Below are 17,219 nucleotides of genomic sequence, written 5' to 3' on the forward strand. Positions count from 1 at the left end.
TTGCCATGCTTTTGTGTTTTGATTGAGCCTATCTGAAGTGGCTTTACTGAGCTAAGTGCCATGCTTTATGTTTAATCGAATTCGGGTCTCAGTAGGGCCGCAAACCCTACTTGGACCAGTGTACACCACGTAGATCGAACGCCATCTCTTGTGAGTTGGCCGGTCTAGTGAATTGGTTTGTGGCCACGTAGATCGAACGTCAAATTTTCGTCCCCGTCTCTTAGTAGGGATCAAAATTTTCATCTGACATATCTTATGGGATTCTGTCACTTCTCTATTCAAACTATAAGATCGAGATATAAGTTTGGGATAAAGTTAGAAGATTTGTGTTATAGTAATGAAGATCTTCAAGTACAGAAGGAGCAAGCCATCTTTGATTCTTTGGAGAAATCATTAAAGTATATAATTCTCTCCATAGTATACATGCTTAGGGTTTCAATTAATCAATAAGAATGTTTTAATTCAAGTTATGAGCATGCTTCATATGTTAATTGTGCGAAAAGATTTGGTCTAAATAATTTGCTAAATAGATTTAAACTTTGATTTATTTGGTTTTCTGCTGCAAACTCTATCAATAAGTCTAGGCTTACACATTGTAGGAGGTATAATGATTCCCCTCCTTGGTAGATTTCTCGTGATCTCATCATCATTCTCTGCTTTGATATGAAACTTATGAATTTGAACATATATCGTGGATGACTTCCCTTTTCTCCTAGAAATTAAGAAAACAACTTTTCTCCAAGAAATTATTCCCTCTGTCCGCGATTTAAGGTTCCATTTTGTCATTTTGGGATGTTTGTGATTTAAAGTCCCATTTGGTTTTCACCATTTTAGATAGGTAGACCCACTATTCAACTAACTCATTATACTCACATTCTACTACTATTTAAAGTCTCATTTGTTTTTTCCCTTTTATTGATATTTTTACTAAGGTATCTTGGTATGATTACAATTTAAACTTTAATACTCACTCCACCCCAATAAATATGAAATGTTTGTTTTTCGGTATGAGATTTTATGTTGTGTGTTCCGTGAGTTAAAGAAGTAGAGTAAAATAATATCTCCAAGTTTCTTTAATAAAAGTGCTTCTCTAATACCTTCTTGAATTAATTATCCATGCACTTTATTTTCCAATGAAAAACTTTAATTATTCCAAAGTCGGAATCACCACCAACATTTCTCATACGAAGATCCAACAATTACAACACAACATGCCCTCGTATGGCGAACACCAATGATGCTTTCTCCACCGATGCAGAGCAGGTGATCGGATTCAGAGGTAGAGAAGGGGATGTGGCCAGAAGACTACTCTATTTCTGACCATGCCCTCGACTGATCACTAGATGACACCCGTTGCTTGTCACAGGAAAGAGTTCCGATTAGGCCTGCTGTATAGCCAGACATCAGATATGGTGGCGGCTGCTTGTGCACCACAGTTCGCGCTCGTCCCGTTGATGACGAAGTCGTTTGTAGATAGGAAAACCTAAGAAGATTACAACAACTCTGTGAACGAATGTTGTGATAGGAAATCAAAGCTCCCTCATTTTATAGTATTAGTGAGATTGCCGCCCTCGAACCTATTTAGCTCAATGTGCAAATTTTCTTCAGAGGTAAACACTACATAATTGAATGTACTAATATACTGTGTTTTGTAGTATTATGTGATGGCTTTGGCTACGTCTTGAACTGTTGCATTAGAAACTTTTACATAGTATGTTTCATAGTAGTAGAGTTATTTTTTTATCATGACATTCTATAGTAGGGAGTAAAAGATTACCAAATTAGGTGTAAAGAGTCTCTTTCCTAATCAATTTTTTGAGATTAAGCGCTAAAACATAAACATTCATGTAGTGGAATGCAATCAAATGCGAACTCTAAATATTGTACAAACTCCAAACTATGATCTGGACCGTTAGAAAATGGCAACAGATTACAAAATAACAGCAGCAAAAAATATCAACACCGTGTCAACGGTTGTGACACTTTGTTGACATTGTATTGATATCAAAATCTTGAAATTTTACACTGTGTTGACGTTGTGTTGACACTATGTTGAAAGTTTAGAGTTTATACAATATATAGAGTTTGTATTTTATCACTACCCTTCATGTAGTAGTTGTATTTATTCAATTAAATAAATAAGTTAAAGAATAAAGATATATGGGTGTTTTAACTTGGCAGAAGTCAATGACTAGTACAACTTTTTTTTGCTTTATTGCATGAATGGAAGTTGTTGACTAAGTCTTACATTGCACAATCTAAGTGTATTAGTTAATTAAAATTAAAATTAAAATTCTTTTTTGAAACTATGGATTTCGAATTTAAGTATAGTTTGGGGATCGGGTTGTAATGTATAACGCGTACCATAAGCTAAATTAATACTAGTAGGTTTCAATAAGTCAAATATTATATGAAGGAACAAATCTGAATACAGAAAAGCCAAACATTAGATTTAAACAGAACACTTTACACAATACAGAATATTAAACGGAAGAACGAATTAAACTAAAAGCAACAAAAGTAATCCATGTCTTCACCACCTCCATCTTCACTGGAGTCAAGCCTCCAACACAACTAGAGATGGAACCTGTTAGACCCCACAGAATACTGAAGAGCCCTTCTTCATCATCTGTAAAAAGGCAGCCTGATAGAGCCTCACCGACACTCGACGAAGAAGCCTCCATGCAGACGAGTAAAGGCAAGGAGAAGGCCCATGTAGAAGGCCCAACGGATGGACGACCAAAGAGGAAAAGATCACGTCCATCACGATTGGAAGATTTCACCACTTAGTAGAATATGATTTTGTAATCTTTATTTTTTTTGCTTTTGATTTTATTCCGCAAGAATATTACGTTTTATTTAGAGTCAATCTTATTGGGTTTTCTTCTTGATTCTTTCCCAAGTCGTAAGTCCAAATCAAGTAGGGGGAATTCTATAAATTGTAGAATTCCCATAGATCGAGTCATTGAGAAATAAAGCATATTTTTTCTCATTCTTGTTCCAAACCCTAGCACCTCAACTAGGGCAAACTTGTTCTCTTTCGTTATTTTCTTACTTCAATATCATCCTCCGCCTCACGCAATCAACAGCCACTTCCGTCAGCCTAATAGGGTGGATCCCACGCCCTATTACAGCCCCAAATGTGGAGGTGACTTTCTCAACCTCAACCTCAACCTCAACCTCAACCTCATCACAAATGTTGTGCACACCTTTAAATACATCCACATCCAGCCCACAATAATAAAAAGATGAATATAATAATGTTTGTGGGTAAGAATAAGATGAATTTTCTTATACTGTTGTATATTGAATATACAATATAAAATATTAGAATGATTTTAATACTATATACTCTCTCTGTTCCATAATAGTGGAGACATTTCTTTTCAACATGGAGATTAAGAAAAACGTGTATAATGTATTAAATAAAAAGATAATAAAATAGAAAGGGGGAAGAAGTAGAGAGAATAAAGTAAGAGAGAAGAAATGTGTTGTCTTTTATTAAAAAGGGAAATGACTTCACTACTATGGAACGTACCAAAGTGATAAAATGAATCCACTACTATGGAACGGAGGAAGTATTTATGTTTTTCCATGCATGACAATATTAATTTAAAAGGGCCTGTAGTTTCAAATTCATGGTTTTTGTCCGAATTAATGATTTCTACTATATCTTTTTTGTAGTTATAACTTGCAAGTTGCAACAGCCCTAAAAAAAATATTAATGAAAATTTTCTATCGTTAATTAATAAAATCGTCATATACAATTTTTTAATTATTGTAGTGTAAAATTATGTGGAGATTATAAACAATTTAAGTCTCTTAAAACCAAGGTAAAAAACAATTAGAAATCATAATGATTACAAGATATAATTTGGGATAATAATCATAAATTCATAATGCAGTTTTACTTGTCTGGCAGGGCTAAAACAGGTATTTCAGTCTCACACGGTATATACGCTGAATTTGAGCATCCGCAGCGGTGGCGAAAGACGCCACCGCCGTCCGCGCCGTTGGCAAGGCGCAGGACCGCCGCCGCTGCAGCCGCGCCGCTGGCACGGCGCTGCTCGATATATCGAGCACGTCCGTGCCAGCGGACGCACACGTGGCGCGCTCCCATTCGTCAACGGCATAGCCGTTGTGTTTAAACTTTTTTTTTATTTTTTTTTAAAAATCGGTATTTAATTATAAATAATGCTAAAAAATAAAAAAAAAAAATTTCCAAATCCCAAAAATATGGCCGTTTTTTTCCCGTTTTTTCTGAATTTTTTTGATTTTTTTTTATTTTTTTTTTCCCCAAAATCATCTATAAATACACACATTCATCATCCATTTATCACATCAAATCATCTCTCATTCATCTCTCATTCATAATTCTCATACAAACTATCAACACATTCATCCCCCACTCAAAATCTCAAATGGATTTCACCCATATTATGGCGGAAGCGGAACGCGAAGAACAAGAATACTACGAACAACATCGTGCCGCTTACGAAGCATATGTCGCGGCGAATACCCCTGCTCCTCCTCCTCAACGAACCAGATCAAATCGACGGTACATCCATCGTGACCGGGAGGGAGCCCACGAAAGGCTCGTTGCCGACTACTTTGCCGACCAGCCGCGGTTTCCGGCAGATTACTTCAGGCGCCGTTTTCGCATGTCAAAGCGCTTGTTCATGCGAATTGTCAACACATTGTCCGCACGTGTTGAATACTTTCAAACAGGTGTAGATGCAGCCGGCCGGCAAAGTATCACGGCGTTGCAGAAGTGTACGTGTGCCATCCGACAACTCGCTACTGGGCAAACGGCCGACATGTTCGACGAGTATTTGCATATCGGTGAGTCCACTGGAATCCTATGTTTAAAGAATTTTTGCGAGGGCGTTCGTTCTGCTTTTGGGGATGAATTCCTTCGAGCACCCACCACTGATGATTGCCAACGGTTGCTTCGTCTTCACGAATCAGTCCATGGCTTTCCCGGAATGCTTGGCAGCATTGACTGCATGCATTGGAGGTGGAAGAATTGTCCGACTGCTTGGAGGGGGCAACACTTGAGCGGTCACAAAGGCGGCGGCCCAACGCTTATCCTTGAGGCGGTCGCCGACTACCGCCTATGGATTTGGCATGCATATTTCGGCGTTGCTGGATCCAACAACGACTTGAATGTGCTATATTCGTCACCACTCTTCAATGATGTGATGAATGGTGTAGCACCGGCGATCGACTTCACCATCAACGGAAATATATACCGCATGGGTTACTATCTCGCCGATGGTATCTACCCAAGGTGGTCGACGTTCGTGAAGACGCTCCACAACCCGCACGACCCGAGACGGGTTCTTTTTGCGCAGCGTCAAGAGTCAGCGCGGAAAAGATGTCGAAAGAGCCTTCGGGGTCCTTCAAGCTCGATTCAACATTGTGAAGGCCCCGGCTCGGCTGTGGTACGTGAATAATATCGCCGACATCATGTTCACGTGTATTATATTACACAACATGATTATAGCCGACGAAGGGCCGAGGGCGGCTAGCTTCTACGACGAGGACGAAGCCGGAAGCTCAACAGCGAGGTCTCCCCTACGCCGAGGCGAGCATACGACGGTTGGCCAGAGGATCGAGACAAGACACACAATGCGCGATACTCGAATCCACAATCAACTACAAGAAGACCTAATCAACCACATGTGGGCGAAATTCGGCAACGAGTAGTGTCATTTTTAATTTTTAGGATTTTAATTATGTAATTTTTAATTTTTAGGATTTTAATTATGTAATTTTTAATTTTTAGGATTTTAATTATGCAATGTTTAATTTTATTTGTCATTTGTAATATTTATTGTGGGTTTTAAATGAATTTTAATATTATGGAAATGTTTTTGTGTAATTGAATTTTATATTAATTGTGCTCGTCTTTGCGGAAGAGCACAGTTGTGGGTGTTGTGCTCTTGCCGGAGAGCAGACATGAATAGTACCGCCCGGGCCCACAACCGTGCCGCTGGCAAGAGCACGATTGTGGATGCTCTGAACGCGCTTCGCTCTTTTCTCAGAAATAACACTCCCCCATCTAGAGATGCCCACGGTTCGAAAACCGGCGGTTCCGGTTCGGAACCGCCGGTTCCGGTTTTGGCGGAAGCGGAACCGGAACCGGACCGTGAGGCTATTTCACGGTTCCGGTTCCGGTTCGAAAACCGGGCGGTTCCGGTTCCGGTTCGGAACCGCCGGTTTTCCGGCGGTTTTGGCGGTTCCGGTTTTTGAACCGGCGGTTTCGCCGGTTCAATAATTTTTTTTTTTTTTTTTTTTTTTTTTTAAATTTGAAATTTGGCTTTATACAACAAATCGGAACAAGACAATGCATAATTCAAGCACAAATAAGACGAATAAGGAGAAAATGAAATAAATTTTATTGATTTTGAGTTGTAAGTTGTAACGGACAACGATACATTACAATTTACAATACATAAGTATACAATACAACAACATACAACAATGTAATATAATTTACAAGTGTCGTCGGGCGTCGGCTCGTCGCCTCGTCGGACTCGGAAGGTAAATTTAAAAAAAAATGAAATGGGGGGGAAAAAGGAAAAATTGAAAAGGGCTTGAGATCAACTTAAACTTTCAAAGTTAAACTTTTCAAATTTAAGTTAAGTTGCCTACGTATCCACAATTTTATTGAGGAATCAAAGCCCACGTAGTTCTCTTACCTTGGGATCAACCCTTTTTTCTTGCAAAATGTTGCCCATTTTCTAAGCAAACACATATCAACACGCTATATACACATTGCTACATTTCTAATAGGGGCAATTTGATCTTCCAAAGCAATCAATGCATCTCGAACACACATAGTCAGAACATTATTCAAGCATCTAGCATGGAAAAAATCAGAACAAACTATCTATTAGTACTAATTTTTTCCATGCTAGATGCTTGAATAATATTCTGACTATGTGTGTTCGAGATGCATTGATTGCTTTGGAAGATCAAATTGCCCCTATTAGAAATGCAGCAATGTGTATATAGCGTGCTGATATGTGTTTGCTTAGAAAATGGGCAACATTTTGCAAGAAAAAAAGGTTGATTCCAAGGTAAGATTTCATAGATCATTCAGGATGCGGCTAAGTTGTACTTGAAGATCATTAAAATATATTCCGCATTTGATATTTATCAAATGGGGAATATATTTTAATGATCTTCAAGTACAACATAGCCGCATCCTGAATGATCTATGAAATAGGGGGAAAAAAAAAAAATTGAAAAGGGCTTGAGCTCAACTTAAACTTTCGAAGTTAAACTTTTCAAATTTAAGTTGAGGTGCCTACGTATCCACAATTTTATTGAGGAATCAAAGCCCACGTAGTTCTCTTACCTTGCTTACCTTTTTGGTCGGCAGTGCTCGCCGTTCACCGCCCCCGTCGACTCATTGCTAATGTTGAGTGCTATCGCTTCTGACCTCGTCATCGCCATCGGAAGAAAATTCTTCACCATCACTCTCTACACGGAAGTCGAAATCCGGCTCTTGTGCTCTCATGTCCGCCTTTGCCCAATCGTCAAGTAACATAGTGGCTTCCATGTTCTTGGCGGAGAGATTGCTCCTTTTGTCGTCTAGGACACAACCGCCGACACTAAAAGCTTGTTCAACGGCGACGGTGGAAGCGGGAACGGCGAATATCTCCTTAGCCATGATGGAGAGTATCGGAAACTCTTTGTCATGTGTTCCCCACCAATTAAGGACGTCAATTTGTTGAGTAGGAGGACCTGCATCTTGAAAAATAGAGCGCGATTCCAAATATATATCTAATTCACTAGTCGCTCTAGTCCTATTGGTTGTAGTACCGTATAGATCTTGCAATTGTGATACTACGTCGGGATCGATCATGACATTGGAAAAATCCCCTCCACCAAAATCAAATGTAGAAGGACTAGGAGGAGCACGTACCTGGTGAGCGGTGTTATACCGCATTTCATATTCCGCGTAGAGAGAACGAAGTGCACTATCTAACCTATGTTTGATTTCATCAACATCCGGAATACTTAGTTCGAAGCATTCTCCTCTTGTCAAGCCCATTTCGCGGAGTTGAGAAAAATCCAAAGCGTGCAAACAACCATAGTACATGTCTAAAATTTTATAAACACCATGCAACTTCCACTTTGGATCCAAGCATTTTGCAATCAAAAACACATTTGGAATACGTGAAAAATATTTTAACCATTTTTCAACCATGTAAAACAAAATAGCCTTCAACTCAACGAATTGAGTATTTTTCACACAAGTTTTAAAACCAATTGCCACATACATGCAATGCTCCAAAACGCGCACAGAAGTAGGATAATAAACACCGGATAACTCAACAGTGGCATTTTTGAAAGCGCGGAATAATCGAAATAAATCCATGCTGTGGTCCCAACAAGCGGGTATCAAAATCAAATCAGAAGGAACATGAGGACAACTTCTAAAAAAATCACATAAATACTCAATGTGGTTCAAAGTCGACTCCAACATATCATATGTCGAGTTCCACCGAGTTGAAACATCCAAACGAAAGTTGGTGTACCTGCATTGCTTACCATGACAATATCTCTTCCAAGCTCTACCAATAGGAGCTTTGTTATGAATCAACTTCACAGCAGTTCTAATAGGATCAACATACTTTTGCCACAAATCGATGGCATCTTGAACACACAAATTCAAAATATGGGCAATACATCGCACATGGAAATATTTACCATCAATAACAGGAGAACATGCACTGATTAAATCATCTATGCTAGCAGTGTTAGCGCTAGCATTGTCAAAACCAATAGAAAAAATTTTATTGATCAATTGAAATTCATTCAAAACTTGAATGATCAATTGAGCAATTGCTTGTGCAGTGTGTGGTGCGGGAAATTCCCGAAATGCAATCAAACGTTTGTTTAAAGTCCAACTGTGATCAACGAAATGCACCGTGATGCCCATATACGAATTTTTACAAAAACAATCAGTCCACACATCAGAACAAATAGAAACTTTATGCCCTAAGTTAATAATAAACGTACCTAATTGCGCCTTCTTTTCCATGCATTGTCGAACAACGGCTCGCGTCATTGAAGTTCGACTCAATTTTCTTGCAGCGGCATTATATACTTGCCGCATACTCGACTCAAAAGCATCGTTATCAAAAGCATTGAATGGAAAATGTTTCATAACGGCAAATCTAGACATCACATTAAGAGCATTTTTGTGATCATATTTCAAAAGAGTATTGCTACACATACCTGATGTTTGGGATGAACCCGTCGTCCCACTTCCGACTCCATGTTGAAAGTTGAGTTGAGTTTGGGTTGGAGCGATACCAAACTCGACCGGATGCGCTTTCTCCAGGTGACGGGTAAATGTACCGTACCCTCCACCCTTTCGGAATGTGTATACGTTTTCGCAATAGTTGCAATACACATTATAAGTGTTTGGATCGTTACTATCTTGTACCCTCTTGAAATGTTTCACGAAGATGTTTGAGGTTAAAGACCTTTCAGCTGGTCTAGGAGGTTGAGGAGGTTGTCCACGTCCACGACCACCACGACCACGCCGACTCCTTGGTGGTGGTGGGGGTGGCATTTCTTGAACCTCTTCTACCTCCTCCCCCTCCTCCTCGTCGTCATCATCATCATCATCATCGTCTTCATCAACATTCACGGGGGTTGGACTTTGTTGGGAATAGGCACCGCGACCGGGAGCACCACTACCGGTACCAACATAAGCATCGCCTTGGTATTGAGAGCGAGAGAGAGCAATAGCATGTGCCACATCTTGCTCTTCTCGAGCCTACAAAATAATATTTGTATTGTAAATACAAAATAAAATTATGAACAATAATGAAATGTAATTCAAAATTAATGAAATTAGTAGATAATAAATATTAACCTGCCACTCATCCATGTTCATTTGAGAAATTTCATCAATAACGGATCTCCGAGATGGCCTCTTGGCCTTTCCCTTTCCCTTATCAACACGACCTTCTCGGGATGAAGACATATTGGAATGGTATGTAGAAATGTAGAAATATGGAATAATATATTTTTTTTTGTTTTAGTAATTGAGAAAGAAAGACAACTTATAGAACTACGGGAACAAGTATAACTGTATAAGTGTATAACAATGCGTAATAAGAGTAGCAATTGCGTAATTAAATGGAAGCACAATAGCACAAATGAGAAATTGGAGACAAAGAGAGAGAATTGAGAGATTGAAGAGAGAAACTCTTATTAACACAAGAGTGGGGTGAATGTAAATGAGGATAGAGGGGGGTATTTATAGAAAAAAATGAGGGGGAAAATGGAAGAATTCGAATTTGAAATTTAAAAAAAAAAAAAAAATTTGAATTTTCACAAAACCGGCGGTTTTGGCGGAAAACCGCCGGAACCGGCGGAACCGCCGGTTTCCGGGCCAAAACCGCCGGTTTCCGAAATAAAACCGCCGGTTCGGTCAACGAACCGTCTGCAAAAGCTGCTCCATTGTCGCCTCGTGCTCCGCGCCGCCTCGAAAGTCACTAAACCGGCGGTTAACCGCCGGTTTTTCCGGTTAACCGCCGGTTAACCGCCGAAAAAACCGGCGGTTTCGACCGTTTTTCAGCGCCGGAACCGGCCCTCATCCACCTGCCTCGATTTCAGCGCCGGAACCGGCGGTTCCACGGTTAACCGCCGGTTCCGAACCGTCCCGAACCGCCGGTTCGGTGACGGTTCCGGTTCGAAATATCTTGAACCTGAACCGGACCGCGAACCGAATTGCGCCGGTTCCGGTTCGGGAATATTGCGCCGGTTCCGGTTCCGGTTCCGGAACCGCCGGTTCCGGTTCGGCGGTTAACCGCCGGAACCGGAACCGGTGGGCATGTCCCCATCTCTCTCTCCGTCTCTCTCTCTCTCTCTCTCTCTAAAATAATCTCTGATCCTCAACTGGAACCCACTGAATTTCCCCTGAATCTCACCCTCTTTGCTTAGTGCTTCTTCTCTCATATAGTTACTTTACCTTTAACACTCTTCTTTATTTTTTCCCTCAATTTTGCAAAAAAAGCAATAGTGTTTACTGTTCAATGGCTGTGCTTCCGGTTGAAGCTTTACCGGTGGGGTATAGATTCCGGCCGACCGACGAGGAGCTGATCGATCACTATCTGAGGCTTAAAATCAATAAGCGGGATAAGGAAGTCTCTGTTATTCGTGAAATTGATGTTTGTAAATGGGAGCCCTGGGATTTACCTGGTAAGTTTGTGCGCTTTTATTTTGCTGGTATTGTTGGAATAAGTAATTCTAATGTGTGGCTTCTTGGTAAGGTGCGTTGATTTTTGTTAGCTTGTTAAAGTAGGATTGTGTTGTGGATTGGTTAAGATTATGTGGATCTAAGATTATGTTAAAATAGCAAACGAAAATTATTTCTGAAAATTGCAAATAAATCCATCTTGTTCTGTATTTTCGAATAGAGGAAGGAGATATACCTGATTTATGGAGAAGGAAGAACTTATTTGGTGAAGAAATGAACAAGAAACGTTTACGCGAAGAAGACGCGCCTTTTTTTAGGGTTTTATTTGTAGATGTCAAATAGGCTTTAGGATGATAATTTTAGTAAATAAAAAGTAAAGCCTAATGAATTAATTTGATTGAAGATGGGCGCATATTTATTTTGGAGATTGGCGTAATTTAGTTTTTTAATACTGGAGTATTATTTAACTAATAATGTGGGCAATGGGCGCATAAATTTTATAAGTTGGCACATATTTCTGATTATTTGAAATTCATTTTACAATAAGTCTTAGATAAATTATTAGTATTAATTTTTTTAATAATGCGATTATATATAACATGATTTTATACTATAGGGTAGATATGAACAGATTTGTTCATACCAAACATGCACTTAAAGTAAATAAATCTAATAAGAATAAGTGTTGTGGGGTTAATGTGTAAGTTTGATAACTATGTAATGTAGGTAAGAATGAAAAAGTAAAAAAAGTAGATGAATATGAAATATTCTTTTGGTTTTGAGTTTAGTGTAAATGGTTGGATGTTTGATGTGACATATATTGAAAAAATGAGTTTGAATTTGGTGTAAACGGTTGGAGATGGCCTTAGGGTTCGTCCGGTGCGATTAATTTTGGCAGTTTTATGCTTCAACTCAGCATGACTTTGTTTGCTATGTAGTATAACATAATTTAAGCACTACGGAATGCATTATCTTTTAATTTAGGATTTTGATGGAAATTGAGTTTTCTGAGTAATTATCCGATTGATTGTTAGTGGAAGCTAATATGATTATGTTATCTGTCTCGTACACAGCCATACTGATGATGTTTATTGTTATTAGTTGTTGTTGCCTATCAGAGATTACATCTGGCTTTGAACTTGGAGGTGATCATAACTTGTGTTTCTTCCCTGTCTTGCAGATTTGTCTGTGGTAGAGTCTACTGACAATGATTGGTTCTTCTTCTGCCCGAAAGATCGGAAATATCAAAATGGTCAGAGATTGAACCGGGCCACGGAGAAAGGTTACTGGAAGGCGACCGGTAAGGATAGGAATATAACTACCCGAAAGGGAGTAAAGATTGGGATGAAAAAGACTTTGGTTTTCTACATTGGTCGTGCACCCGATGGAAAGAGGACCAACTGGGTGATTCATGAGTATCGTGCTACTGATAAGTCTCTTGATGGCACGCATCCTGGCCAGGTTGGCACTTTTTTATTATGCTTTTATAGTCTTTTTCTCTAAGAGCGAGCTATATTTTCTGTTTCCATGGTTAGTTTGTATAGTTTGTTCATGGTTAATTGATTCAAAAATGCACATTTTCTTGCACTAAGTAAATGTTGACTAATTTTGAAAGTTTGCAGCTTTAGTTGTATAGTCAGATTCTATAAGAAATTTGAAAACTTGTGAAGAAACCATTTGCTTGTATTGTAACACTAATTGGATTGAGTATGTATCTTGAATATTGTTGCATTGCACAAGGAATATAGCGCATTGATTTCTTCCGTTTTCTTGTACTAACTAAATGTGGTGATTTCTCTTGCTAGGGCGCCTATATACTCTGCCGTTTGTTTAAAAAGGCTGAGCTGAAACTAGATGAAGTTGAAGAGATAATTGCTTCTCCTCCTGAAGTTCGATCTGCTGAACATGAACAATCAGAATTGGTGAGTCCCAGTTTAGGCAGTAGTGCTGAACCACAACCTTCTACTGGAAGCCATCGGAACATTAGTACTCAGAGAGCTGTAGCTGGCACTGCTATACCTATTGATTGGCAGAATGACAGCGGCATTGCTTATGAGATTGAAGACAATGTACAAGACATTAAATCTATTCCTGTGAGTGAAATAATGATCTACCCAGCTTTCTAACAGTTTCACCAGCTGTAATCTATTTAATTAACCTTTTTATTTTTCCTTGAATAACCTGAGACACTACTTATATTTGTCACTTCTTTGATTCAGCCTAACCCTGAACTGGAGAAACTATTGGATGAGTTTTGCTACCCTGTGCCCCAGACCACAGAAGGGAAAATGTTTTCCCCATTGCATTCCCAGATGCAGTCAGAGCTTGGAAACCCATACTTCTATAACAACATTAATGGTGATATCAGCGATTGTCAACAAAGGTTCCCGTTCCACTATGGAACCAATGCTACTGATGATATTGAAAAGTTCTTGAATTCTGTTTTAGTTGATTTTGAGGAGCAGTGTCTACCTAGCATCAACAATGGTGACAACTATGTTAACAGTAATGTAAAAGCCAGTATCTCATGTAGTGAGTTGGAGGGTGAGGTGTCTCAGAAACAGGTAAGCAAGTTTCTTTGTTACTTTACTTGTATTAAAGGCTAATTATACTGCAAATAATATCGTCTTATAGCTGGATTTACTTTCTTAATGGAGACCTGATAGCAAATATTATTATCTCTACTTTAGGCTGATCTGTTTATGCTGCCAGTTGAGCCGTTCGAGGACAATATCAAGCAAGAATCTCCATTCCAGAGTGAAGTTTCTTCTGAAATGCTAGCTGTTGATCAAGATGGTCATAGTTCTTATGTTAGCAGTGGTCACGACCTGGGGAACTTGGGTTACGCAAGTAACCTCTTTGGATTACCAAATGATTCCTCAACTTTCGCTTCTGTCAATTACATCGGGCACGTGTCAAATGTTGAAAACACTGGTCTCTATAGCCCTGCAGTGGAAGACACGAATTCCGGAACTGGCATTGTGATAAGGCAACGTCAGATTCCTAATCAAAGCAGCGTGCAGCACACTGCATCAGGCACTGCTCCAAGAAGAATTCGTCTGCAGAGTAAATTTCAAGTTGGATCGGTTCAGTGTGGCCTTCTTAACGAGCCAACTAAAGTAACGCAAGAAGATGACACAGCCCAGGTGCGATGTTCTTCTGATCGTTAATTCCAATCAATACCGTTGTCTAGTTTATGGCATTCTAACCTCACAGAATCATTGGTACTACAGGATGATGGGAAGGCTTCTACGGTCTCTCCTGATGAATCGGGGGCTTCAACTACTGTCGATGCAAATACAGATGGGAACTCAAATGACACAAGCACAAACCCAAAGGCCAAAGCTGAATCACCATATAATAAATCAGAAGATACTGTTTCACAGCGCTCCGGTTGTGCACTTTCAGTTTCATCATCGAGATACATGCCTAAGGTACTCATGGCCATGAGTCTCATAGTCATGCTTCTTGCTGTGTTGGCATTTTCTACCTATAAATGAAACTAACTAGAAAGTAATCAAGCCTTTTTTGCTTAGTTCGATAGGTTAACACCGGGTCCTGATATTTTGTCGTTTTAAAGCTAAATGTTACGCCTGGATGCTTTGGATTTGCTTATTGCTTAGCTTTATGGATGATCGTTTCTGTACATGGTTATGTAACATATATCGGGGATTACTTTTTTTGTCGTATATGTTTATAGAGATTTACAGGATACAATTGTGGTTTTTTGTGATTGCTAGGTGTTAATGCTTCTTTCCTTGTAGATGTTGTCTTGGATGGGGGAGGCTACATTTTTCATTCTCAAATGCTTCTCTGAAGTAGAAATTTTGTAAAAATTAGATTTTGTGAATAGAAATTTCAAGTTTCTTTCCGATGGGGATCTTCCCATTTTTTTGCCTGAATACTGATTTAAATCCAACTTGTTATAATAGCATAGGCAAAGCTGAACTAGAATTGTCCTTGCCAAATGTGTATAAGAGGCATATAAAATCCAATTATACATAAAGAATTGTGATTAAGATTGTTTCTCAAGAAGACAAATAACTATCCAATACACACCAACACATGATCAATGAACAAAATGAACGAGCAAGTAAACAGAAGCTAAGATTTCCAAATCTTAAAAAGGGCGAATTAGAGATAAAAGCAAAGAATACAGTGAAAAAAAAAAGGTAAGATTCCAAAATAAAGAAGAAAGCAAAGAATAAAAATATTTTTAAATGGGGTGAGAGAGGCTCGAACTCTCGACCTCAGGATCACTCAGAAGCTATGAGACCTACGCGCTAGCCAACTGCGCCACCACCCCTTTGTTGTTAATTATCTACACAAAATTAATCTATCTTAAAATGAACGAGCATAAGGATTTATCATTTATATACATAAGAACATAAAACCATTTTTTACCCATTAATTAAGAATATCAACAATGAATGCATTTTTTTTGCTAGATGAGTACAACACGAGGGCGTGAAAATTCAGTGCCTTACGGGATTTAACTAGTGATGCATCTCCTGATGGTTTGGGATGTTGTTTAGAATCATTTACAATGCTAGTAGAACTATACAACCACAGATAAGAAGCAACCAGCAATAGTGAATGCATTTGATAAGTTCTATCACACACCTCATTGGAATTCATTTAATTGTGTGCACTCATTTTACACCAATAAGGATTTTAAGCCTCGTTTGATTAGATGGATTATGCTAGTACAAGTGTTTAACATGTAGATTTAAGATTTTAAAAAAAGGTTGCAAGATTGTGGTGGCAAAAAACATGTAAAGCCTTGAGAATCCAGTGAAGGAGGAAGATGTAATGCACATTGTCAAAAGAAGAATTCCTGTATATATGATGCAAGTATTCTTACAAAAGTCTCCATTGGTGGGATTAACACATGCTTCGGAGGTAGTTAAATTTCTTTATTTTAAACCTTCAATACAATTCAAAATTTATTTGATCCCTAAAAACGTGTCCAAGCGAAACGAAGGCCAAATTATATGTTCATAATTTAATTACAATGCCATGGACTACCTATCCCTTATAGTTTAATACCTCTTGATGACTGAACTTGTGTCTGGGTTTTGCATTAGGTTATTCCCACTCCTGTTGTGGATTGTTGAAATCGTATGCGCTGTTTGACCGGGTTGTACGAGTGGCAGTTTTTTATTTTTGTAAAAATTAAATAGCATAGATCAGTCTACATTTCCAGCATGCGATCGTGATATATTCATTCTCTATATCGATTCCTAGTGATGAAAAATAGTGGAATAAAGTTGGTTATTTAACTATGGAGTTATGAGAACAATCCGTTAGTAAAACCCATATAAAAATCGGTAAATAAGATTAGTGACAGATTGGTGATGGATGAGTGCCTTTGTTTAAAAACGTGTACATAAAAATTGGTGATTGAATTTGTCCATGAAAAATTGGTGACGGATTATTATGGTAAAATCTGTCAGTATTATTAATCCATTTTTCTAAAAAAATGTAAAATTTTATTTTCTAATTTATACTTATTAAATTTATTGAACAACAATTAAGAAAATATTCACTGATTCATGAAATATTTGATTAAGTGAAAAACTCCTCAACCCCGACAATAAGTAAATTATTCTTCAAAACTACATTCGCAAATCGAGAATGGATGAACTGAGTTTCAATATGCCCGCTATTATGAAATACAGAAACATGCGAAGATGGATGTGGCCAAACGCCTTAGTTGGGTGGATACACGCACATCGGGTTATCCCGGTACGTCCCTCGAACGATCAACAACATGAATACATGTTCAGATTGATCATGCCCAATACATCACGATATGTACACGTTTGTAACGTTCATAACTCCCGACCGTTAAACGCTAGCCATGATGGTAGAATTAACTCTACTTTGATTAGGATCTCATTAAAGTGAACTATGTCTATAAATAGGGTAGTCACTCCATGCTTTTCATCACACCTTTTCTACATTCCAAAAATTTTGCATAAGTTCA

The 17,219-nt window shown here is 38.6% G+C and overlaps 1 protein-coding gene and 1 non-coding gene across 2 annotated transcripts; one reads left to right on the top strand and one right to left on the bottom strand.

Moving 5' to 3' along the window:
• Window positions 1–10,893: 10,893 nt before the first annotated feature.
• LOC121762872 (NAC domain-containing protein 91-like) lies at window positions 10,894–14,955 on the top strand. Its single transcript, XM_042158885.1, has 6 exons — window positions 10,894–11,232; window positions 12,411–12,691; window positions 13,036–13,323; window positions 13,450–13,794; window positions 13,921–14,376; window positions 14,464–14,955. The coding sequence occupies exons 1-6, from the start codon at window positions 11,067–11,069 to the stop codon at window positions 14,728–14,730; spliced, it is 1,803 nt and encodes a 600-aa protein (XP_042014819.1). The 5' UTR covers window positions 10,894–11,066; the 3' UTR covers window positions 14,731–14,955.
• A 496-nt stretch (window positions 14,956–15,451) lies between these two features.
• On the bottom strand, window positions 15,452–15,536 carry TRNAM-CAU. Its single transcript is given in 2 exon segments — window positions 15,452–15,487; window positions 15,499–15,536. It is a non-coding gene; the product is annotated as a tRNA-Met (tRNA).
• Window positions 15,537–17,219: the final 1,683 nt, after the last annotated feature.

Source organism: Salvia splendens, chromosome 13 (genome assembly GCF_004379255.2).
Source record: "Salvia splendens isolate huo1 chromosome 13, SspV2, whole genome shotgun sequence".
Lineage (NCBI taxonomy): Eukaryota > Viridiplantae > Streptophyta > Magnoliopsida > Lamiales > Lamiaceae > Salvia > Salvia splendens.